Below are 25,524 nucleotides of genomic sequence, written 5' to 3' on the forward strand. Positions count from 1 at the left end.
TCGCTTCACAGAAGAGTGACTTTAACAAAGGAAAACCTTTAGACGAAGACTGCAGTGCTTTAAACCATTTTTGTAATTATATTGTACATACACAGCATGGAAATTGGGATTTACATTACATTAAATGTGGTTAAATTCGGTGTAAAGTCGGTTATCCAACTTTACACCATCAATTAAATGTCATAATGCAGGTTTGGACCTTTTTTTAAAACTAAAGTGGCAACAGTAAATTTTGGTGCATATTCAGGGTGAGTAGGGCATGCAGTAAAAATGAAAGGTCTCTATGAGACTACGACTATTTTGCTATGGTCTATCTGTTGGCAGTCAATTGTGGTATGGAGTAGTCTTTTGCTAAACGGTGAAAGAGGCTTTTCATGTTGTTTAAGAGTGGAAGTCTTGAAATCTAAATTTTCCCTTGAGGGTAAGCTCCTGTATCTTTTAGCCATGGTTGGTAATGGATTTTCATCCCTTTGTACTTTGTATATTTCTAGTTGGGGGTCTGTTGCTGGAACTTTGAAACGTTTGCCTTATACCAGACCAATTTTTAGTTGTTTTGGCAGCCGTATATCAGACTATGAAAATTTCTGCCTTCTTGGATATTTGGGTGACTCTATTCGGAGGAATGGCGGAACGGCGGAACGCCACGGTGGATAGGAGGAACATTGTAAAACGCGGAGTGACGTATTATCTTAAAACGCGGAATGTCTGAATATTGTAAAACGCGGAATTGTGAAGCATTTAAAAAGTGGCAACAACAGCGACCAAAACAAACAATCAAAAGTAAAAATATAACTGCTAACTTTATCATACGGCAATAAACGCTGTGGATCATGAATTGCCAACGGTGGGTATGTGAGTATATTGATTTAAACCAGGATAACAAGAGGCGACATCCGTTTCTAGTATATCTTAAAACCGTTAATCCAAATTCAAAATTTTGCAACATTGAAAGAAGAAATGTTTATTCACTGCTTATTCACTGATTTACTTTCTATAATCGCGCCCGGTAGCAAAAGGTTAGCTACAAAAGGTAAAATATGTTCTACTTGTACACATAAATATGCTTTTTTATCTCGAAAAAAGCCAAGCGAAACATAACGGAAATTCAAATACTCATTAGTGAACAACATTTAAATTAAATGGATTTGAACCATGATTTTCACATGTTTCACGTGTCGTGGTAATCGCCGTCAAAGGCTGCCGGCTGTCGGCTCTTGTTTCCTCGCGCATATCCACACGCGAGACTGGTCACATCAACTGTAGTCACAGATTGTACGACCGCTCGTAGTGAGTTTCACCCCTTGTCTCTCTTCTCTTCTAGTGACCGTTAAATTGAAACACGAAACTCCCCGCGAGGAGAGTTAATAATTAATGGTGTTAGTAACTTGAGTTAATAATAACTAAAACTTGAGGCGCGTCGTATTGACATTGCGACAGACCGATAAACGTTTGAAACTCGCAACGTAAACCGCCTTCGCTCTGATTCAAATCGACCCCAAACCGGCCAAAAAAAGACACTGGAACGCAGGTAAACAAGAACATTTTTATTTTAAGATTATGTTTAACTAATACAGCGTTTGGGTCCCCTGTGAATTTGCGTTCTTAATCGTTTTAGGTTAAATATTAGCGCCCCTAGTTTAGTGTGTGAGACGCTTGTACCAGTCCAAACTTGCGTTCTTACGTTCTAGGTTACATATTAGCGTCGCTTTAGTCTGTGAAAGACTTATACATTGCCTTCAAGTGTTGACTGACGCTTTGTTCACCCACACCGAAAAGAAATCCCTTGAATTGAGAACGCGAATAAATGACTAACGCATTCGATTGTCGCGAAAACAAATCCTTTAGGTTAAATATTAGCGCGGCTTTAGTATGTGAAAGACTTGTATTAAACAGTACAAATTTCCGTTCTTAATCATTTTAGGTTAAATATTAGCGCCCCTTTAGTGTGTGAGCGCTTGTACCAATACAAACTTGCGTTCTTAATCGTTTTAGGTTAACATATTAGCGTCGCTTTAGACTGTGAAAGACTTATACGTTGCCTTCATAGGCTGAACCACTCACATTCTCGATTAGTTGTGTCGTATCTGATTTGAGATACTCACGCATAAAAATAATTGTTATATAACGTTTATACATGTGACAAGTCACGTTTTAAACACGAGATCGCAAGGTTGACGCAATACTAATAAGAAACCCTTTCATCACCCACAGCGGAAAGAAATCCCTTGAGAAATTAAAACAGTTCCTTGAGAAATTAAAAAAGTCCCTTGAGAGTTAACAAGAATGCGGTTCCAAATTTTGCCCCACATAACTGCTATTCTCCTACTTTCGCTTGTAAACAAGCAAAATAGTCGAAAAAATGTAGAATTTTAAAGCGTGTTATAGATTCTCGTTAAAAAAGAAAATGGCGTTCACTTGCGATATAAAACGTTTTTTTTTTTGTTTCACAGAAATGGCCATTCATCTGAAGATTGTTCTTTTGCCTTGTCTGTTGTTGTTAATGCTTCTAATGGAAGATGTCAAACCCGTACTGGCCAAGAAAGGAGGAGGGCTAAAACAAAGAACAAAAATATTAGAAGAAACCGTGAGAAAACTGAAAGAACAGATGAAAGAGCAGGGAGAAAAGATAAAAGAGCAGGAAGAAAAGATGAAAGAGCAGAGAGAAAAGATGAAAGAGCAGGAAGTAAAGATAAAAGCAATGGAAGAATGCAAAGGTGATACACAACATCAGTTCTGACACCTGAAAAGTCGTAAAATCCTCGTGGCAAGGGTAATGGTGAAACAAACACTCTAGACTTTGCTGTTTGACTATATTTTGCTGCCAAGACTGACTGGAAAAATCGTGAAAACCATAATCTCAGCATCTTAATGTTTTCATCATGTTTTATCACTTGTCCCAAGGGAAACATAATATATTGATATTGGTCAGAGCGTAATTTGATTTTTTTCACATTTGGCGCGTTAGTAATTTCATCTTCGGCCTTTTGTTCGATGTGTCATATCACAGTTGTGTTTAAGCAGACATGATCCTATTCTAATTAACAATTAGACTACAAGCCCGAGTTTTCTATGAGCAAATAGTCAACGAGGCGCAGCCGAGTTGACTATCGCTCATGGAAAACGACTGCGAGTAGTCTAATTGTTTTAGTAGAAACTCTGAAGGATTGCAGTCCAAAACCTACAATATTGTGCAATTTGAAGACAAAAATCAAGAAAATTTACAATTTAAATAGCTACGCGCGCGCGACTGTTTCTATCGGCAAATAGAAAACAGTGGGAGAACCAATCAGATTCGCGGATTTCCAACAGAACACAGCTGAGTTTCTACTAACAAGTTTTAAAACGATTTTAACCTTTCGCTAACTACTACATTTCAGCCTGCTCAAAGATAAAAATACTTAATGAAACGGTCAGTGAGTTGCAAGAAAAGATAAACTCCAAACCAGGTACGTTGACACACCCTGCGTTGAGATACCTATAATCAGTTTTGCTAAAACCGTGCAGTAAGAACAAACAACCGTACTCTCTCTTTTTGACGGATCAACAATACATTTAAAATACAAAGAAAATAATCTCGGGAAACTCAAAGTTCCAGCAGTAAGTCCGTCTCACTTTTTTTGTTAGAATTACTAATACTAACATCACTAGAGGAATTAGCTCTAACATTATCTGGATAACGTTTAATGGTTTTGTCAATTATGTGGGAGGGAAATGAGTTACGTTTAAAGGTTTCTGTAAATTTAGCAAGGTCTTTGTGAAAACCTTATTTTCAATTTGAATTACAATTATTCGAATGAAGTGTAGAAGAATCATTTCATTAATTGAAAATGAAATCGGTGAATGAAATATTTTATGAATGTTTCAAGTTGTGCGTTCATGCGTGAAGCGCGTTGACTGTAAAGAAAATGCTTAACTAAACTAAAGCAAGTTTAGGCAACACATATTCACTTGACAATTGGATTTAAACCTTCAGTAGCAAAAATGATTTTACACGACACTTACTAACTCCATTATCAATTTTTAGATATCGACGAGTGCTCTTCTAACTCTCATAGCTGTGACGTCAATGCTGTCTGCAGTAATACGCCAGGATCGTACACGTGCACATGTAAAGCTGGATTTTCCGGGGATGGAAAAAGTTGCGTTGGTAAGTTATTTTAAAAAAAAATTGAAAGTTGTTCATTGCTGGGTTACTGAGGGATCATAGAAAAATATATAACACTCTTTCATTGTTAATTTTATATTTTGTCGCAGCGATCTCTTTCTTAATCACATGCATAAAAAAATTTATGCCTAGGCTTCCAAATATAATTTTGTTCCGAATCTTGAATAAAATACACTCAAAGCAGTTGAACGGCATAAGTTGAACTTTGTGAAAATATTAAAGAAGCTTGAAACTCAAGTTCTAAAATTTTAGCTGCTATATTTCTCGAAAAACATAGCTGTCAGCGGCATTTGAGAAGTCATAAATTACCTTTATTTAGACACGGTAAGGATTAAAGCTTCAAGCTTGTGGGGCCGTGTATTCCCGATCGAATTGGAATTTGGAAATGTTGGTTTTTGTGGAGGAAGGAAAACCGGTGAACCCGGAGAAAAACCCTCGGAGCAAGGACGAGAACCAACAACAAACTCTGAGAAGTCACGTGATTCGAAGCCAAAGTTAATAATAAAATGAAATCGGTGAATGAAATATTTTATGAATGTTTCAAGTTGTGTGTTCATGCGTGAAGTGCGTTGACTGTAAAGAAAATGCTTAACTAAACTAAAGCAAGTTTAGGCAACACATCTTCACTTGACAATTGGATTTAAACCTTCAGTAGCAAAAATGATTTTACACGACACTTACTAACTTCATTATCAATTTCTAGATATCGACGAGTGCTCTTCTAACTCTCATAGCTGTGACGTCAATGCTGTCTGCAGTAATACGCCAGGATCGTACACGTGCACATGTAAAGCTGGATTTTCAGGGGATGGAAAAAGTTGCGTTGGTAAGTTATTTAAAAAAAAAAATGAAAGTTGTTCATTGCTGGGTTACTGAGGGATCATAGAAAAATATATAACACTCTTTCATTGTTAATTTTATATTTTGTCGCAGCGATCTCTTTCTTAATCATATGCATAAACAAATTTATGCCTAGGCTTCCAAATATAATTTTTTTTCGAATCTTGAATAAAATACACTCAAACCAGTTGACTGGCATAAGTTGAACATTGTAAAAATATTAAAGAAGCTTATAAAACTCAAGTTCATATATAAAGTTTAGCTGCTATATTGCTCGAAAAACATAGCTATCAGCGGCATTTGAGAAGTCGCGTGATTCAAAGCCAAAGTAAATAAATCACCCAGAAAAATTCTCCTGGCGCGATGAAGTAGTTCTCGTGCCTTGTCACATTCTTGCTGAGTTTGCACTTTAGTTTCGATTCCGAAAATAAATTCAAAACACTTGCATGACACACGAAAAATAATACAGAAAATAACAGTGAGCTCCTGGTCAGATCAGAAGTGATCGAATATATTATTATTCACATGAGTCATATAATTTATCATCAACAACAAAGCTTTCTTGGTGGTGGACGGCCGAACGGAGGTCTGGGGTGAGTAACCATGAAAAAAACCCACGAGCGAATTATGGACTGGAACTGGCGCTCCGCCTAGTTAATGATAATTTAGAAAATAGCACAAAGTAAATACGTGCGCTGATTGGTTAACAATTGTGTTTCTATAACTCGATGGAGACACAGACAGTTGTCGTAGACACGGCAATCAATATTCACGGCGCTAAAATAAGCAATGCAAAAATAACAACTCATAATTGTGCCAAATTTTAATGTCACAGCTGACAAAAACCAGGTTAAGACTAAACAAATATTTGCACATTTTAAAACAAGCGAGTAAGATGTTTACAGAGCCCGCTACACATTCAAAAATAGTCTGTGAAAGAAATTATCGAAGCGGCTGACCTTTCAAAGAAGTATATGAATTGGCGCAACTTCACTCCATTCTAGGCTTTGCAGCACTTCAGAACTATTCACAGCTCCTCAACTGGACAAGATATTCGTCCAGAATGCCGAGTCAAACTTCTTTTAACAGAAAAATAATTCACTTTGACCTCCAAGGTTCGAGTCGCTCGATCGTCGGTCGTCAAACCATTCGGTTAGTTCGATGAAGCGAAATAAAACCACAATTCTTGACTCCTTCCAGTGCTGGACTTCAGTTAAACCATCGACTTAGTTATTTCTCATAATTACGTTAACTTTGGGGCCTGTTTTCTTTGTTTGTTTGGCCAAACAACGGTGAATTTTAGCCTTGAAGCAAATGTTGAACAGTTGATTTATTTCTGTTCATCGACTCCCGAACTATGATTGGTTGATTACTGTTCATGACGTGAAACCGCGAGGTGAAGAGAATCTACGTTTTGATGTTAAATAAAGCGCTAAATATTACCTTGATGTGCGTTATTTTCTTTGTGCTGTTTTCTAAAAGAAATAGAAAACATGTTTTCCGTGTTTCTATCGAGTTATAGAAACACTCGTGAAAGTTTGGGAGAACTCGAAAAAGCTGTGGAAACACTCGTCTATCGACTCGTGTTCCCACAGCATTTCTCGTTCTCCCAAACTTCCACTCGTGTTTCTATAACTCGATAGAAACACGGAACATGTTTTCTATTTCTTAAATAATACATACATATTTGTATAGCGCCTATCCAGGCCTGCTCTAGACTTTTCACAATGACCCTAACCCTTAACCCTTCAATAACCCTAACACTAACCCTATCCCGCTGATCCCTCGGGAAACCAGCTTTTTTTCCCTCAAACCTCATTGTTTTGAGATTTGGAGATTGTCGGAAACAAAATTTACTGTTTTCCTCGAGACTAGTCATTAAGTGTTAATTTTATTGGAGTTTTAAACTTAACTGTAATTTTTCATAGAGTGGAGATAAGGGCCCTTTTTCCATTCCTTAAGAAATTGTCTATCATTGGTCGGTAATTACAGTTATAGGCCAAAGTTACGAATCATCAGTTATTGTGAATCAACATAAGAGGCCATTGGTTTTTCTTTTTCCGGGTGGCGCGGTGGCCTTTTCGTGGCGACCTGGGTTCAAGCCCTGGCCGGGTCTCGTGTTGTGTTAGACCAAACTCGAGAAGGCGCGAAAATCGAGCCCACTCTCTCCACCCAGGTGGATAAATGGTTTCCGGCGTATTTAATGCTGGGGTAACCATGCGATGGACAAGCATCCGATCCAGTGATGAGTTGAAATACTCCTAGTCGCTTGATGCTACTGAAACTGTGAAAAAAAAAAAAACGCTTGAGGGACCACGAGACTCGAAAACAGACTTAATCTTTATTTATTAATTTTTACCTTTCTTTTGCTAATTGCCGAACTGTTCAATTATCTTTTTTCCCATAGACGTGGACGAGTGCAGTGATTCTGTTTGTGACGTCAGTGCTACATGTCAGAATACTGCCGGTTCTTATATTTGTTCTTGCAAAGCCGGATTTACTGGAGACGGAAAAACCTGCACAGACCTAGGTAGGAGTATTTAAATTTTGTAGGACATTTGGTAAACATATAACACGGTTCTCTTTACTGGAAAAATGACACCAAAATGATTTTGGGAGGATTCGAATTTTAAATGTATTCTGGAATAAAAACCAGTGATGATTTAAATATGTCAAAGTCAAGGTATAACCGTTGTTAAATTCTTAACCTCGGATAATGGATTCCTAGCTTTCTCATTGATTCACCGGAACTTACCTACAATTAAGTGAAAACCTACGACAGACCTAATATTGAAAATGAGCGCGACAATTGTCGCTAAGCCAAGTTCCGTCGACAATGCATGCCCACAAAAAAATCGTTGAGTTATTTATTGAAGAACTACAGCAAATTGTGTACAATGCCATTCCAGTAACAACAACAACAACAACAACAAAAGCAAGTTAACCGTACTTATAAGATAATTGCCTCGCAAATAAGTGGCAATATTTACTATATCCTCGATGGTCGGCAGCTTAAATGTGTGTCATCCAACACTGACTTTGGCACAGCGCATTACGGTTTTCAGTGCCATGTCCTGATCAAGGCACATAGAAATTATAGTTTTCAAAGCCATCGAGAGTCTTGGCCTACTTACGAGAGTTGTCTGGGACTTCAATACCAGAAAGCTCCTATACTGAGCGTAAGTCCGACTGAAGTTGGAATACTGTAGTAGTTTGTGGTCGCCGAAGCATCGAGCTCACCTAGAGAACGTCCAGCGAAGAGCAACTATATTTACTTTATATTGGACCATCACCAGAACATGAGATATAATGAGAGACTGATCAAACTTACTTTACTGCCTTGAGAGTTTCGTAGAGAAATATCTAAAAATAGCCTTATATCAACCGACATTACAAACCACGTGCGTATCTTCGAGCGACTTTTCACACGCGAAATTACGACCCTAATAATTAATATTTTCGTATGACCATACTAAGGATTTATATATAAAATCCTAATTAGTATTTAGTTATCAAAGCGAGGATCTTATTTTATTATCTAAGTACTGAGATTTACTCAGTAAAAAAGCCTCGAATAAAAATCGTCTCTCGTCTTTGATGAGAAGCAATCCTATTGGTCATACATTTTTTGTCACTAGTGACAAAAATCGTATATGACCAGGATATTACAAAGGACCGAAATTCTTCAAACCGTATAAACGAAATACGCTGAAACTCGGCACAAACCTTTGCAATATCCTGTTCTAGCTGCAGCTTTAATTAAAAAATGCAAAACAAATCGACAAATTTTTCGCAATTTGAAATAACGTCATTTGTTTGATATTTTCAAATATTCGGCTGAAAACCATCTATCTTTATTGACTGCTAACATTTGATGTATATACGCGATCTTTTTTTGACATCAGCCTCAAAACTGGCTGGTACTGGGTTATTATAAGTCAAGACAGACGTATAACACAACAGTTTTTAAAGGCAAAATAAAGATGTCGCCCATTCAGGAAATCTACGGATTGAATTTTCCTGTAAGTTGTTGTGAGTAAACTTCAACTATTTGGCAGCGTTTTGGGGTTACTACAAAAAAATTCACCATTGCATTTTAAAAACAATCACATATTATTAAAAACGAAGGCTTCCGAAAATCGTTCATAACTTAAACAAATGGCGTTTGATCGCCATAAAATTTTTCATTTTACATAATTTAATCCTAGGTCCACTTCTCTTTTTACTCTATATAAACGACTTGCCCAACTGTCTCTCTATTTCACAACCTAGGATGTACGCAGATGACACGCACTTAACCTTTGCCAGTAACGATGTTACTCTATTAGAAGAAAACATGAATAATGAGTTAACTAAAGTTTCTGAATGGTTAATTGCAAATAAACTCACTCTTAATAGGTCTAAGACTGAGTTTATGTTGTTAGGGTCAAGGCAAAGGTTAAGTACTTTGAGTAGACCTTTGTCCTTCTCAATAAATGGTGACTCTATAAAGCAAGTTGAATTTACAAAATCCCTTGGTGCATATATAGATAAGAACCTAACTTGGAATCTACACATTACAAATATTTCTAAAAAGATTGCATCTGGCATTGGCATCCTAAAGCGTAGCAGGTCTTTTGTTCCATTTAAGACATTACTATGCATCTATAACTCTTTAGTACAACCCCATTTTGATTATTGTAGTGTCGTTTGGGGGAATTGCAATAAAACTCTGGCAAGGAAACTACAAAAACTGCAAAACCGTGCTGCGCGTATCTTGACCTCTTCTTCCTACGATGCCAATGCTGATGATCTTATTGCAAGACTTGGCTGGAATAAACTCGATGTCCAATTTAAATTTAAAACAGCCGTCATGGTCTATAAATCACTCAATGGTCTTGCACCTGACTACCTGGGGACAATGTTTTCTAATAGAAGCGATACGTGTACCTATTCACTGAGAGGGTCCCCCTCAAACCAGGCGTCAATTTTGAAGTCTTCTTGAGGTAAATGTCGTTGCAAGAGTAAGGAACTCCGGAATAACTGTACTGAGATAGTCACTTTATTTGTGCAATTGACTGTAGCTGCGTATTCCTCCTGTTCTTTAGTATGTGGACCTGTTGGTGTAGAGGATAGAAACACAATACCAGATGCTAGAATGACGGCAAGCACAATCTATAATACTCATTATTATCCATACTACGGCCGACTGAATGGAAACAGGGGATATGGAGCGTGGTGTACAAAGACCAAATCTGACCGAACAGACTATCTTCAAGTTGATATGGGTGCAGTGCACTCTGTTTGTGCAGTGGAAACACAAGGGGAAGGGTTCAGTTCTTCGTGGTCCACCAGCTACAAAGTACATTTTTCTAGAGATGGAGTAACTTGGAGCGTCTACAAGGAAAACAATGTTGAAAAGGTAAATTTGTCATCAATCTTTTTATTTCTTGACATATATACATTTTAAACTCCAAGCTATGATTACTACATAGGGAATGTTGTTGGATCATTCTGGGTCTGCTTAGATCTTTAACCGCAGTACATTATATGGTGTGTGATATGATATCTTTTTTTCCCGACTTTTGAGGTTGCCATGGCACCATGGTTTGACTTAGAAGTAAGAGAAAGCCTTTTTTTTGGGGGGGGGGGGGGGGGAATGTGGCCAACATCATTTATTAGTCATTTCTTCGTAAAACTCGAAACTAAAAGACATTAATGGATTTTATTTTTGATGTTTTTCTTACAATCGTTTATGTTCCATGTCATCTAATCTGCGATTTTCTTTTTCATTTGCAGGTGTTCCCAGGAAACACAGATCAACATAGTATTGTGAAGCATTCACTCAGTACTGACGTCAAAGCCAGATTTGTTCGGTTTTATCCCGTCACATATTACAGCCATCCTTGCTTGAGAGTTGAAATATTTGTGTAAATTATAATAACCTTTTCTACCATCTCTGCAGCCTTGTACACCCGTCGCGGGATATGGAATAACCTGTAGGCCAGAAAGCATTACATGCCCTTGCTTTCGATCGGGTGCTTGCCTTCTAAACCCCAAAACATAAAAAAATATGACCCTCTCTTTCTTCCCATCTGTTGCGGTAAACGTAAATTGAAAACTATTACGACGATTTTTTTAACCCTCTTCTCTTGATGTTTTCCACAAATTTAGAAAATGCACTTAATTTAAACATTTAATATGAGTCCATAATTTGCCTTTAGTAATTTTGTGGCATTAACTTTACTTAAACACTACTTGTTGTAGCATCAGTTCAATTCACACCTTAATCTAAGGTAATGAAAATTAAATTCAAGTTGGTGGTGGGTATTTCCAAAGTATTTGTTCAAAGGAAACAAAGCACAAGTTGGGACATTAGGCATTTTATGCGTTAGCCCTGTTCGTGGGGGTGTGAGTTTGAATTTACATAGTGAAACGAACAAGAAAGGAAAAAAAAAAATCTCTGGACCTAGACATATGTAAAATCTAAAACTTTAGCGGAAAGCGTGTTTAAACAAAACAGTATTTGCTGTTAGATGTTTTATTTTGTTTAATAGTGGGATGCCAGAAAGAGAAACGAGAAATTAAAGAAAAAAATCCTGGACCTGGCTAAATGTACGATAAATATGTAAAAGCTTTGAAATAAGAGTAATTAGAATATCTATCGCAATTCACTGTTTTTATTTAGAAAACATTTATCACAAGCCTCTACTTTATTCGGATATTGTATGGAGAAATAAAAATGAAAAAATTATGTTATGTTAAGTCCATTGTTATTAATGTTCTAGCAGCCAAGGTTAAATGTTGCAGCAACAAATAAAGAACTTATAAACCGCAAGATAGCAGTATATATTTGCGTTCGACGAAGGAGAGCGCAAGCCTAATTTTGTTTTAGCGTCCTGTGTCTTTTGAGTTGGTATGCCTGTGTACTGTTATGCGGAATGAATCGAGCCGTAATGCGCGCGCAGATGTATGGACTCCAGATTGGCCGCCCCGATAGATTTTTGCAGGGGCAAATCTCGGCCGGGAAACTGGTAGCCACAGATGGCCTCGATTTTATGCAAAACAAAATGGTGTCCCAAACGGAGCTCAGAAACATTATTTTGCTTGAAAAAAGGGTTAAAAACGTGTTTCCAAAATTGTAATTTTGCCAAAAATGTCATGGAGAAAATTAGAAGGTGATCATCCAAGGTAGCAGAGTTGTCTTCATCCATCGAACGTCATAAAAAGAGTGGAAATCGAGTAAGTCGATGCGTAGTTTCGTATGGAGTTCGTTCGTAAGTAAACCAGCGTGTTTTCCTGCAATTATTCGTTGCACAAAACTACAATTGAATTGTTAGAATTACATGCATCGAGAGTGGGTATAATACGGATCGAAATTGATTTAGCACTTCAAATCGTTGTGTGAATGTAATATGCATATGCGTGTAGTGGATTACTGTGTGAATTGTCTGTATTTTTAAGTACTTTTTAAGTCTGTATTTTAAATCGAAGTAAAACAATTTCCAGAAGTTTGTGGAATTTTAAATCTCGTTTAGTGCCAAACGATAACAGGTCAAGTGTCGGATCAAGTGAAATAAATAATTATTTTTCTGTACATAATATTTCATCCATTCTATGTTCTTTTGGCTCGTCACACAATCTTTCTCACACTTATCCTCCTCGCGTTCAGTGAGGTATAAGCTTGGAAACTAACTTTGACATAAGGAATACTACTAGTAGGCCGACCATGTCGATTTTTTGGCCACTGCCTGCTTACTTTGGGACTATTTTACCTATAGGTCGAACGCACTCCCCTAATCTCTGATTACTACTAGTTTATATCATTGGTTTGGTAATTGTCGGGGGGAGGAAGGGGTGTTGATGCGAAGAAGAATAGTTAGATTCGTTAGTCTATATCGTGTTCTTGACCAGGCGCTTTATTCCACTAGAAGACCTTTTTACTTAGGCATTTTACCAAACATAAGAGTGTAACAACAAGTTGCTTGGGAAACGGGAGGAAAACATACCGCAGTTGGGGGGAGGGGCATCCTCGGAGACCCACGGGCAGTATAAGTGGGGGTGAGGGAAACGCGAAACTTCGAGAAACAAATTCGCCATAGAAAAGTTGGAGCGATTGAAAGGTGCTCCTGGGGAAAGAGTCTTACCAGGCCAGTTCCAAACTGCTCTCTGAATACTGTCACTTGTTTGGGCAGAAAGGTTTTTTGTATTCCCTTTGTATTATTCTGCCCAATCGACGGCAGAAAAGTATACTTTTCTATGTCGAACTTTGTGCCCGCATTTTCGCGTTTCCTGCACCGCCGCGAGCTGCCCCTGGGTCAGTAAAGTAAACTTTTAACCCCCCCTCCCCCCCCCCCCCCCGTTCCCCCTGCAATCAACATAGGATTAAAAACTAAGTGACCGACAAATGAGGCTGATTGAGCTACTTGAATACTTTAATTAATAGTTTACACTCGTGCTCTACATCAAAAGGTCCACTGGAGTGGTTAACTGGAGTGATGAAAAGATAGGGAGGAGAAGAGAAGCAATACTGTGAAGACACAATAAGGTATGTCACAGCCAAACTTAATATGATACAGCAAGTGATAGATTCTCTCCAGGAAACCAGCAAGTAACTGTAAATAATTCTGTTGAGCCTCCCCCAAGGAAGAAAAAGCGCCAGGCATAGCCGAAAAAGGAAGGACTCACGCCACAAGGCCACGGAAAGAAACATTTCTTACCAACAACAATATGGACACAAAATGCACAAGCTTCGGCCGGCGATGCTGTAGAAGAGATCATCTATCCCTTGACAGACGATGCAATTAGTTTGAGTGGTCTATAAGATCTGACGCCTAGTGTTATTTCAAGGGCCTGAATTATCTACTAAAACAGCAAAGCCTTTCATTTGGGGCAGCTACGGCAATCAAGAACTACCTGTCAAACTCCCATCCAAGCTAGGAATGGAACCCTTTTACAACTTTAATTTAAAGGGCTTTGTTAAAGATTAGTAGTAACGTTAATCGACGTTTCGATGTATCGAACATCATTTTCAAGAGTAAAAAGTTTGTAAGTGTTCAAGTTTCATTCTAATGTGCGTGTTGGTTATGTAAATATATTAGTCATCTGTAAACAACTCCGCGCGAATCCAGTCCGATTGCACGTTGAGTGAAGGTTTCAGGTCTTTGATGTACAGCATTTCGTATATTAAAAATTCAAACTTATTTCGGCATTTCCGGAGAACTGAGAAGTTATCCGCGATGTTCAAAAACTCGATCCCATGATGTGGTTTGACGTGTTTGCCAATTGAAGACGTTGATCTGGCGTGTTCGTTAATGCGTTGATACAGGTGTCGATTTGTGAAGCCGACATAGTCCATTTCGCATAGACCACATTGAAAATAATAAACAACGCGAATTGCTCATTAACAATCTTCGGTTTCGTTCCTCTAGTCTTGAGGATGTCACCGACTTTCTTGCTCGTAAACACGGGTTGCCGGGAAACGCCGATTTTTGAACCAAGACTGTGTAGATCTCTCATTGTGTTTTCCGTGGTTTTCTGATTAACAAATTAAAGGGAAGGGAAAAGATCACTTCTGGAATTTTCTGGAATTTTCACTTCTGATGTTTTCTTGATGGTACTTTCGAATAATCAAGTCCGTTACGTGATGACGATAAGGCAGAACTATTTGGTGTTTTGCGTCAAAATTGATGCCAGCATTCTCTAGCCTTCCTCCAACCCGAAGAATTCCGTCGCCATCCAGCACTGGACAGAGCTTGCGTAAGGGTAAGGCAGACTTCAATTTCCTTAGATGGGGTTTAACTTGGCGTGCTGATACTTGATTTCTGGAAATTCTTGGAAGAGCTTCAAATACTTTCGGGAAGGATAGCTTCTGTAAATGCCTGATTATCTCTCTTTCGGCTACTCGAACTTCATCGACAGACAATTCCCCTCGAGGTGATTGACTAACGGAGGAACTGCTGTTCACTGAAAGACCACGATGCCTTTGAACCGACCAATTCTTGAATCTCAGCAGCCATGCAAATGCCTTTCTCAGCTTATCCCAGGAGGAATACTGATGAAATAACCTTGAGAGAAAATCTTCTGCTGGTTGATTTAATACAGCCTGGCTGAACGTATGAACATCTCGTTTGAGTTCCGGATCGTCTGCAGATAGTTCTTTCAGTTGGTGGGAAGGATCACGAGGCGAAAGGTCTTCTTCTCTCGACAGGAACTCTGGGCCACACAGCCATTTACTTGAGATCATCCCATCAACTGTCAATCCTCTGCTAGCGTGATCAGCGGGGTTAAGCTCAGAGTTCACGTATTTCCACTGCTTTGGCTCGGAATGTTCGTGAATTACCGTGCGGCGGTTAGATACAAACGTATGGAATCTGGAAGACTCATTCCTAATATACTGAAGCACTGTAGTAGAATCTGACCAAAATACAGATTGGTGCACTGGTATCTCAAGCTCGGTCTTCAGGGTCTTGTCCAATTGGACGGCCAGAACCGCAGCTGAAAGTTCAAGTCTCGGAACTGTCATCGGCTTGATGTGCGCAAGACGGGACTTTCCCATGAGAAACGAGCAGCAAGCATTATCCTTCGTGTCCACCAGTCTTAGATACGAGACAGCACCAAAGGCAAACTGCGAGGCGTCAGCGAAGTTATGTAACTCGACGGTCTTCAATTCTCCGAGATCGGCAGGTTTGACACACCTCTTGACAGCTAACTGTGAAAGTTTGGGCAATTCTTCTTTCCATTTCTCCCATCTCTGACTTTCGTTCTCGCCAACCGGATCATCCCAGTCTAGCTTTAGCTTGCATAAATCCTGAAGTAATTTCTTCGCAGGAAGAATGATTGGCGCCAGGAACCCCAGTGGATCGTAGATCGAGCTTGTCAGAGACAATATTCCTCTGCGCGTATTGGGCTTATCTTTCAGAACAGCACTGAAAATGAACATATCCTTCTGCATGTCCCATCTTAGACCCAAGGTCCGCTCAACAGGAAGTCTTTCCTTGTCCAAGTCGAGGTCGAGGACTGACGAAGCTCTCTCACTTTCAGGTATCGTCTCCATAACTTCGGGTCTGTTACTGAGCCACTTGTGAAGACGGAACCCACCCCTGGAGAGAAGATCTCGTAGTTGAGCCGCAAGGTTAACAGCGTGAGTAGATGATTCTACCGACTTGAGGCAATCATCCACGTAAAAGTTCTTCTTTACAGTCTCCACAACCTCTTTGTCAAATTCATTGATGTTATCTTCTGCAGTTTTCCTGAGGGCGAAGTTGGAACAAGCCGGCGACGACGTGGCCCCAAATAAGTGAACCTCCATGCGGTACTCAACAGGTTCCTGATCCAGGTCATCGTCCGGCCACCATAGAAATCTAAACGCGTCATAATCGTCTGGCGACACTCTCACCTGGTGGAACATGGCTTCCACGTCTGCTGCTAGTGCGACTTGTTCGTGACGAAATCTTGTCAACACACCCACGATACTGCCTGTTAGATCTGGACCACTTAGGAGATGATCATTCAAAGACATTCCTCTAAACTTTGCCGCACAATCAAAGACCACTCGCGTCTTCCCGGGCTTGTTAGGATGGAACACGGGGTGATGAGGTAAGTACCACAACGGTTTATCTTCGACTACAAGCTCATTCTCTGGAACTCTTTTTGCGTGCCCCTTGTCTACGTAATCTCTGATGGTTGCTTTGTACCTTTCAAACAGTTCGGCATCTTGCAGGAATCTCTTCTTCAACGACATCAACCTACGTTCCGCCAAAACCCGATTATTAGGAAGGTTAGGCACTTGCTCTCTCCAGGGAAGAGCCAGTTGATAACGACCGTCAACTAACTTGGCTGAACTCTCCATCACTGCTAGAGCTCTTTTGTCTTCAACGGACATGGAAACCTTGCAATCAGGGATCAGACCAGCATAGTCAGTCTTCCAGAATCTTTCAAGTTGTTGCATGAGGATATCTTCTTTCTCAACATTTGCAATTCTCGTGAAGTTAACACAGTGATGGCCTTTCGTACATTCCATTCTGTCTATGGGGCCCATTAACGTCCATCCCAGCGGTGAACGAATAGCGTACGGGTCACCTTTGTTGCCACGCCTTTCTTCCAATACCCAAAAGGCCTCTGGGACATTGCATCCTATGATCAGCTCGATGTTAGTCTCTTCGATGCTTAGCAGATTGATGTCTTGCAAATGAGGCCAACTGCTAATGTCTTGGTTGGTTGGAATGCTGTGGCTAGATGCATTTACTTTGTCAACTGTCCAAAGTCTCTGAATTTCTAACTTGTCTGACCCGTCCAAGGCTTCAACCGTTAGGCTTATCTCTTGACCCGACTTCGGACTGTCTTCCTTCTCTTGCGTTGTTAAGTAAAACGTTTTCTGCTCACCTTGAACCCCCAGACGCGCTGCCAAGCCTTTAGTACACAGGGAAACATCCGACCCGTTGTCAAGAAGGGCGTAGGTTAACAACTTCTCGCTCGAGTTCTGACATTGGACTTTCACTGGCACGATCCTGAGACACACTTTACCACTTCCCGCTTGGGTACTGTTCAACTGTCCACCTTGGGCACCTTGAGTAGGCGTAGGAACTGTAGCTTGTGTAGCTTGGATACCTTGGGAAGCCTGTGATATCTGGGTTGCTTGAGTAGTTTGGGGAGCCTGTGGTCTCTGGGTAGCTTGAGTAGCTTGGGGAGCCTGCGGTATCTGGGTAGCTTGAGTAGCGTTACCTCCACTGGCATGGTTACCGTTCGGAACTTGTTGACAGGGAGGATGGAGCAGAGTGTGATGCTTTCTCGTACAACCATCAATTTGACATGCACCTCTGGACAGGCAACCCCGTGCGATATGACCATATTGGAAGCAATTGTGACAAAGATGAGCCCTTCTCATAATCTGAACACGTTCATCAAAGGTCTTTCTTCCAAAGTTCTGACATTTCATCAAAATGTGATTGCCGCTGCAAGCTGGGCAAACACGGGTCTTCACCCTTGAATTAACAGTTCCTTGGGTGTTTAGCGTAGTGATACGGTTAGGCGATGGTTCACTCGTTTTTGAACTCGGTGGCTTTTGTTTTGAAGTTCCCCGTTTGCTGTCAGGGGTAACGTCCATAACGCCTCCAAATACTGGATTATTTGCTGCTCTTGCTTTGACTGCAACAAACGATGAGATGTCCTTGATGTTTGGTCTCTTGCCAGATTGCTGGATACCGTCTGCGACTTCGACAAACTTTGTACGAAGATGAAATGGTAGTCTTTGTACTATTCTTCGGAGGTTGTCAGCACTGTTGACCTCATCAATGTAGCCTATGGACTCGAGGGTGTGTTCACAGTTTTTTAGCTGGTCGGCAAACGCAAGTAATCCCGAACGATCAGATGCCTTAATTGGAGGACCCTCAGTAATCTCGCTCACAAACTTAGCCGCAATTGTATACGGATGGCCAAAACGCTCTTTCAGCAATTTCCTCGCGGACTGATATCCCCTTGAAGGATCCATAACAACGCAACAATGGATCGTCTTCTTCGCTTCGCCCGTTGTGTATTGCAATAGGTACATGAGCTTCTCACTTTCACTCGTTGCGTTTCGTTCAATAGTGTTCTCAAACGACCGGATAAAACTCCAATATTCCATTGGGTTGCCATCAAAGGTGGAGAGGTCAGGTTTAGGCAAGGCAAATCCCTGTCTTATTGTCGAGCCCAGTTTATCAAGCACGTCTTCAACGATGGCAAATTCGGAATCCACGGAATCAGTTTGAGAAAGTTCATTATCTGGAATCGGTGGGGCGTACGTAAACTCTCTCGCGTGCGGGTTCAGCCGAGAACATATAACATCATAGTCGTAAGGAACTCTTTTGAGGTCGTCTTTGGTTTTGGTCTCAACTCCGACACCTTTAACTTTGGATCCGCCATCGCGCTGTGAACCAAGTTCTCCAAAAGATGAACCAGTTTGCTGCGACATTTTCGGTTTTGCACCATCAATAACGGAATGATCTTCTTCGAGGATTTTTACTTGAAGAGCCGCCTGCTCTAGTTCATATTTCGCCTCCAGAATTTGACGCTCCATTTTCATTTCCTCTTGCTTTCTTAAAAGTTCTTGTTCCTCTAACAGTTGTTTCACTTTGAGGCGTGCCAACGCTTCCTTGGCCTTTAACTGCTTAATAGAAACACTAGAAGAGATGCGACTTCGACGAGAGCCAGCCGCGCTTACGGAATCTTCAGGACGGATGTCCGTTTCTTCACGAGTTTCAGAACGAATTTTGACATCATCGATCCATCGCTTGATGTTTAGATCGAATTGGTCCTTTTTCTGACAATGTTCCTGGAAATAGCGTCCTTCCTTTGCTCACTCTTCGAGATCTCCGGGTAGCGATGCGATGTATGAATAATGCGATTCCTCGAAGCGGCTAAATGCTTCATTAATTTCTAACAGTTTCTTCGAGACTTCTTCGACGTTTCTCGCATCCACAAGGAGGGCCTCAGTTGCCCGATACAACGTTGTAATTCTCGACAAATGCCCCGATCTTGAATTCTTTAATCGAAGACTGTCGAGGGCTTCTGCGGAATGGATTCTCCTTCGACCAAACTCATCCATAACGCGTTCCATAACGAAGTTTCATACGAAATCTTCAAATGAAATGTATAATCAAACCACACGCACAAGTTCAAGATTCGCACTTTAACCAGCGATTTGCTGAAATAACAACAACACAGACAAACTAAACTTACAGCGAAAAAAGCAAACGGAAAACTAAAACAGAAAGCGAAAAAATAATGGAAAAAATACGAAACTTACAAGATTTGTGCGAACACTTCGGCGACTTGAACATACTGACAACGAAAACTTAAAAAACACCGCAGAAAACGCTAAACAAAACAATAGATATAAAAATGCACACGAAGATATAACAAGTAATGAACCTAAAAATAACTTACAAAGCTAATTACAAGAAAAATATGCGCAACAAAAAAACGGAAACAAAGGACTCGACAAATAAAAACGAATAATAAGGGCTCCGTGGCTACAACAGCCTTGGTTCAAAAATCGAATAGCTTAAAATGCTCTCGTCGTACTGTTTTGATGTCATTCTTCAACATTTAACAGGTATTTTTCTTCCAGAGGGCTTTATTTTTTGGACTGTAAGATAACAAACTCGGCATAAATTTTACGCTCCGAAATTGTCATTTTTGCTGATTTTAGAATTATCGATTTTCTCTAAAACAAATCGATATTTAGTCAAACAAGGTACATGTATAGTGTGATTTATTTCACATTATAATTACGGTCTACACGTGGTAAGAATATGAGTGAAATCCATTTTAAAAAACTCTTGCAGTCAAATATTTGACCGTAAGTAACATGGGCTCTTATAGACATAGACGTAGACATACTTTATTTAACGTGGACAAGTACACGCTTAGCTGTTCGCTAGTTTCCAGGTGCTCCACGATTTAAATTAAGTAATGTACAACATCATCAAATCAAAGTGTATTTAAAAAAATAAGTATTTATCTTATGAACCGACTGCAGAAGGTACGTGGTGCATTTCAGTGACTAGGGAAGGTATGCGCAGCTAGAGGAATAGGAAGGAGAACCAAGTTAAGACTTACGTTCGACCGGTCCTGCTATATGGCTGTGAAACAAGGAAGATCACTAAAGCTGATAAACGAAACCGGAACAGTATCCAATGTCACTAGAATTAAATGGCAGAAAGAATTAAAAACAAGATAGTGGCAAAGGTCAATGACATAAGCTGCGCGAGATACGACGAAGAAGGTGGAACTGGTTGGGACACATACTCAGGAAAGAGGGTGCGAACGACTGCTTCACAGCGTTGGGATGGACACCAGAAGGTCAAGGGAGGCCAAAGACAACTCGGAGAAGGACGTCGGAGAAGAAAAGAAACAAGGCGGGGTGGACGAGCTGGGAAGTAGAAAAAGCGGTGCAATGCTCTGTGGAATATGGAGTGTTGCTTGGAAAGCGTGACGACCTTATCGCCTACTGGCGCGACGAGACATGATCATGATTAATTTTAGAAGAAAAGGCATTGTCCGAGAATAAGAGAATATATCTGCATTAGGAAATAGAATTGAAAATCAATTTTAATCCATTTTAATTTTGAGTAGGGCTAGTGTTTTGATTGAATACCACCGCTATAGTGTCACTAGAATATTGCACTTTCACTAGGAACAGTAAGGTGATTTGGATATCCTAAGAATATTGGTTCTTTAATTTGAAAAAAGGACAAAAGGTGAAAATGGCGATTAAAGCATAATACATTTAACTCATTTATTATGCTCAGTTCAAGGAACAGGTATTTTTACTTTACTTTAGTTTGCTTACGACAATGTACGAGGTGTCAGCGTAGAACCGAATACCAAGTAGTTTACGGGGTTTCAATGAAAACAACTGAAAAGAAATATGTTTATTAATTTTATCATGTTTAATGCAATTTAAGCAATATTTCCTTGCGCCAAATAACAGTTTATACGCTCCAGATAAACATATCAGTATCGAAAATATAAACTTAGGGTAAAACGGTTAATTTTTAAAAACTATGTATAAGTAATTTTCTTTACTTAAAAATGGCTCGGGTTTGTGGTTTCTTGAATTATAACTATTTCAAACCAATGTTTGTCTACGTCAAAGATGACTTCAAGTTCCTCTTATATGTTTATAGCTACTGAGCTTATGCTTAGGTAAACCTTCAGGTAGAAGTGTTAGGTTTCAAAAATAGAAAACCTGAAAAAAAAAAAGCTTTTCAAAACGCCAAGCGTCTCAAACTGAAAATAGTTTGTACATTTCCCTTTAAACTGATCGGACTTTTTGACAAGTCGAAACAGCCGACATTAACAGCATTTTATGACGTTGATTATATCCGCAACTAATGGACGTTAACCTTTTAAGCAAAATATCGTTTATGAATAAATACACTAACTTAGGGTACTGGGAGTGAATAGGATTTCAAATGCATTGGGTGGTTTTAAATTGAATTTTTTTTCCGGATTGCGGATTTAACCGATCATTCATAAATAAAGCCTTAAAAGCTTCTGCTATCTAAAACTGCATTTAAAACCTAAAGAGCGATGTTCTTTATTATTACCGCTACCAACTCAATATGCAATATGTTTCCGACGAAAAATTGTTTGGCAAGAGCAAAGTTTTGACTATGAAATTCTTCTAGCAAATTTTTATACAAACAAATCAACAAATTTCTCAGACACCTTTTTCGTCAAGTGCGTTCCTGCCACTTGATGATCTCCAGGTGAAAGCAACTGTGCAAGTGATGTCTCTTGAATTATCTGGACAATAGGGGATAGAGGGCATGGATATCTCTAACGCTTAGTGGAATGTTGACTCTCTAATTTTAGAACAAAAGGCATTGTCCAACTCGTGTGTAATTGTGACATATAAAGGGTGAAAATTAATGCGAGGTGAGCGAATATCTTCATTGGGAAATAGAAATGGAAAGCAATTTTTCAGTCATTTAATTCTAAATAAGCCTAGCTAGTGTTTTGATTGAATACCATCTTTGTGGCCACTAGATTATTGTACTTTCAATAGGAGCAGTCAGGTGGTGTGAATATCCTAGGAACGCTGGCTCCCTAGTTTAAAAAAGGAAGAAAGGTGAAAATAACCAGTTTAGCATTATACATTTTACTTCATTAGAATGTTGTATTGAAAAGCAAATTTGTATTCTCCAAAAGTTATTTTAATTTAAATTAAGCTTTGAGTTCGAAGGACTTCTAATTGAATATATTCTTAATTGCATGTCACTTGAATATTGGACTCTCAATAAATGCATGTAGGTAACATGGATATCCACTGTTCTCTGCGGAATGTTAAATACAAAAAGAGATTGGCGACCCCTGTGCGATTGTAGCGTGGAAAAAATTATGGAGAGTAGACTGCCTCTTTTTTTGGTACTGTTTTACGGTGTTTCTTTTCTAGTTGATACTGACTTTTTATTAAATTATCATTTTAATATGCAATTAAAGGTTGATTAAATTGTAATAAGTAGAGAAAAAATGAAACGCGACTTCTTCTGCTCGTAAAAAAATGTATATTTAAGGACTTTACCTTTGTAAGAGCTGATTGCAAAACGTTATGCTCAATTTAAGGAACCGTTTTTTTTTTTTCATTACTTTGCTAAGAGAATGTACGAGGTGTCAGCGTAGAACCAAATTAGTTTACAGGGTGTCAATAAAAACAACTGAAAAAATATGTTTATCAACCATACCATGTTTAATGCAATTTAAGCAATATTTCTTTGCGCAAAATAACTGTTTACAACCTCTAGATCCACACATAAGAATCGAAAAAAAAAGAAACATACTTAAGGAAAACGATTAATTTTAAAAACTATGTATAAGTAATTTTTTATAATTCAGTATGGCTCGGGTTTGTGGTTTCTTGAATTATAGCTATTTCAATCGAATGTTTGTCTGCGTCAGAGATCACTTCAAGTTTCTCTTATATGTTTATAGCTACTGAGGTTATGCCTAGATAAGCATTCAGGCAGAAGTATTAGGTTTCGAAAATAGAAGACCTGAAAAAAAGAACTTTTAAAAACGCCAAGCGTCTCAAACTGAAAATATTTTGTACATTTGCCTATGAACTGTTCGGATTTTTTAACAAGTCGAAACAGACCACATTAACAACACAATGACGTTTGTTATATCTACAGCGAATGGACGTTAAACTTAGTAGAATATTATATTTTTTCAATGCTTATCAACTGAAAATGGAAGAGCAGTTGAAAGAATCCGAGTGGGATGTGCATTGGAACTAACCTTTATCCTCAAAATCAATCTTCATAATACATAAATTCGTCAAAATTGGCCCTGTTTCTTACAGGTCTTGATCTTCTTAATGTGGCATTTGCTTGTTCTTGATCTTCCCTCAAGATTTCTCAAGAAATGCTTGATGAAAATGACGAAAAAGAGTTCCTGAGTTTCTAGATTTCAAAATTATCTGGATGGCATACCCCTGAACCCCCTAGCAAGATCTTGCCTCGTCTTCAGTAAAGATCTGGTTATGGCCCTGCTTTTACCATAGGAGCAACTGATGAGGTTGAAGGACCGAAAATCGAGTCTTGCTTAAGATAAGATTTTTGCCAGAAGAGATAATTGCAGCATCCTATTGTAGAGACTTTACTAAAATGAGGCGGTCTACTATCCATACTTTTCGTCCACGCCACAATTGCACAAAAGTCGGCCAATCTCTTTTTGCGTTTAACATTCCGTAGAGAAGAGTGGATATCCATGCCACCTACTTCCTTTTATTGAAAGTGTAATATTCAAGTGGCTTGCAATTACGGTTTTATTCAATTAGAAGGCCTTGCAATTACATGTATAATGCGCCACTCGTTATTTTCACCTTTTGTTTTTGCAAATTAGGGAGCCAACATCCTTAGGATATTAACACCAGCTAACGGCTCCTATTGAAAATGCAATATTCAAGTGACAATAAGAGTGGTATTCAATTAAAACACTAGGCTTATTTCAAATTAAAATGACTGAAATTTGCTTTTCAATTTGCTTTTCAATCACAATAGCACACGAATCGGATAATGCCTTTTGTTCTAAAATTAGAGAGCTAACATTCCAGAGAACATTACAGATATCCATGCCTCCCTATCCTTATAAATTGTCCAGATAATTCAAGAGACATCACTCGCACAGTTGCTTTCACCTGGAGATCATCAAGCTGTGGAAAGGTACTTAAGGTAAGAGGTATCAGAGAAATTTGTTCATTTGTTTGTTGAAGAATTTGCTTTAAGAATTTCACAGTCAGAACTTTTCATCTTGCTAAACAAATTTGCGCCGGAAACATATTGCATATTGAGCTGTTAGCGGTAACAATTAAGAACATCATTTTATATAAATAGCGTGTAGTCCTTTCCTGACATTTACCGATACAAATATTTGCTAACAATTCTAATATAGTTAGACCAGGATAATCGAACAAGACGTAACATGACATATGCGAGTAAGTTGTATTATCATTCGATGCAATTTTTTCTTCCTTTTCATTGGCCGAGAGTCCACCACGTGATCTGCAAATAACTATGGTCTGAAAGTGATTTTGCTACAAATAATATTCTGATCATGCGTAGTTGTGTCCACTTCCGAAAAAAAAAAGCTGGTTTTCCAGAGATGAAGAAGAGTGGTTGGATTTGTCTTCGGCTTCGGCAAATAATTGATCTGCTCGCCACTGACAAATCACGATATGTTGCTCAACCTCGTCCAATAACTGTTAATTGTTCCCGGCCTGACCAATCGATGAAAATCGATGATCGGAAATCAATCAATCAATCGATATCAATCGATGATGGTTAGTTAATTGATATCGATTGGCATCGGCCGATCGATGACCAATCGATAGTCACAAATAAAATTTCCTTAATTACATCGATTGTCATCGATTGCTATCGATTTTCATCGATTATCATCGATTACTATCGATATCTTGCGGCGTACTTGGGCATCCCCAGGATAATTCTACAGGAAATCCGGAAATAGAATTTCGCAATCCTAAAACTACTGAT

General features: G+C 39.1%; 3 protein-coding genes across 4 annotated transcripts in view; 1 reads left to right on the plus strand and 2 right to left on the minus strand.

Annotated features, from left to right (window-relative positions):
• LOC144658319 (lactadherin-like) overlaps positions 1–25,524 on the plus strand; it is a 173,307-nt gene that overhangs the window by 4,267 nt on the left and 143,516 nt on the right. Inside the window, exons 2-5 of one of the 2 annotated variants that reach the window (XM_078518734.1) lie at positions 2,451–2,714; positions 3,378–3,446; positions 10,093–10,406; positions 10,784–10,918. In XM_078518734.1, coding sequence (XP_078374860.1) covers positions 2,453–2,714; positions 3,378–3,446; positions 10,093–10,406; positions 10,784–10,918 — 780 coding nt within the window. In that variant the 5' untranslated portion in view covers positions 2,451–2,452. Of the gene's footprint in view, positions 1–2,450; positions 2,715–3,377; positions 3,447–10,092; positions 10,407–10,783; positions 10,919–25,524 lie in introns of those variants that run through there. The other variant, XM_078518733.1, reaches the window with a different exon arrangement.
• The window catches only part of LOC144656383 (uncharacterized), a 100,051-nt gene continuing 89,079 nt past the window's right edge, over positions 14,553–25,524 (minus strand). The window contains exon 2 of the mRNA XM_078516604.1: positions 14,553–16,942. Within this exon, the coding sequence (XP_078372730.1) occupies positions 14,553–16,934 (2,382 nt within the window). The 5' untranslated portion in view covers positions 16,935–16,942. The remainder of the gene's footprint in view (positions 16,943–25,524) is intronic.
• Positions 16,944–19,311, minus strand: LOC144656384 (uncharacterized; the record flags this gene model as incomplete). Its single annotated transcript, XM_078516605.1, has 1 exon — positions 16,944–19,311. A coding segment is annotated over exon 1 (2,103 nt), but the record flags the coding sequence as incomplete, so codon positions are not given.

This window comes from Oculina patagonica, chromosome 6 (genome assembly GCF_052425735.1).
Source record: "Oculina patagonica isolate OP01 chromosome 6, crgOcupat, whole genome shotgun sequence".
Taxonomy (NCBI): domain Eukaryota; kingdom Metazoa; phylum Cnidaria; class Anthozoa; order Scleractinia; family Oculinidae; genus Oculina; species Oculina patagonica.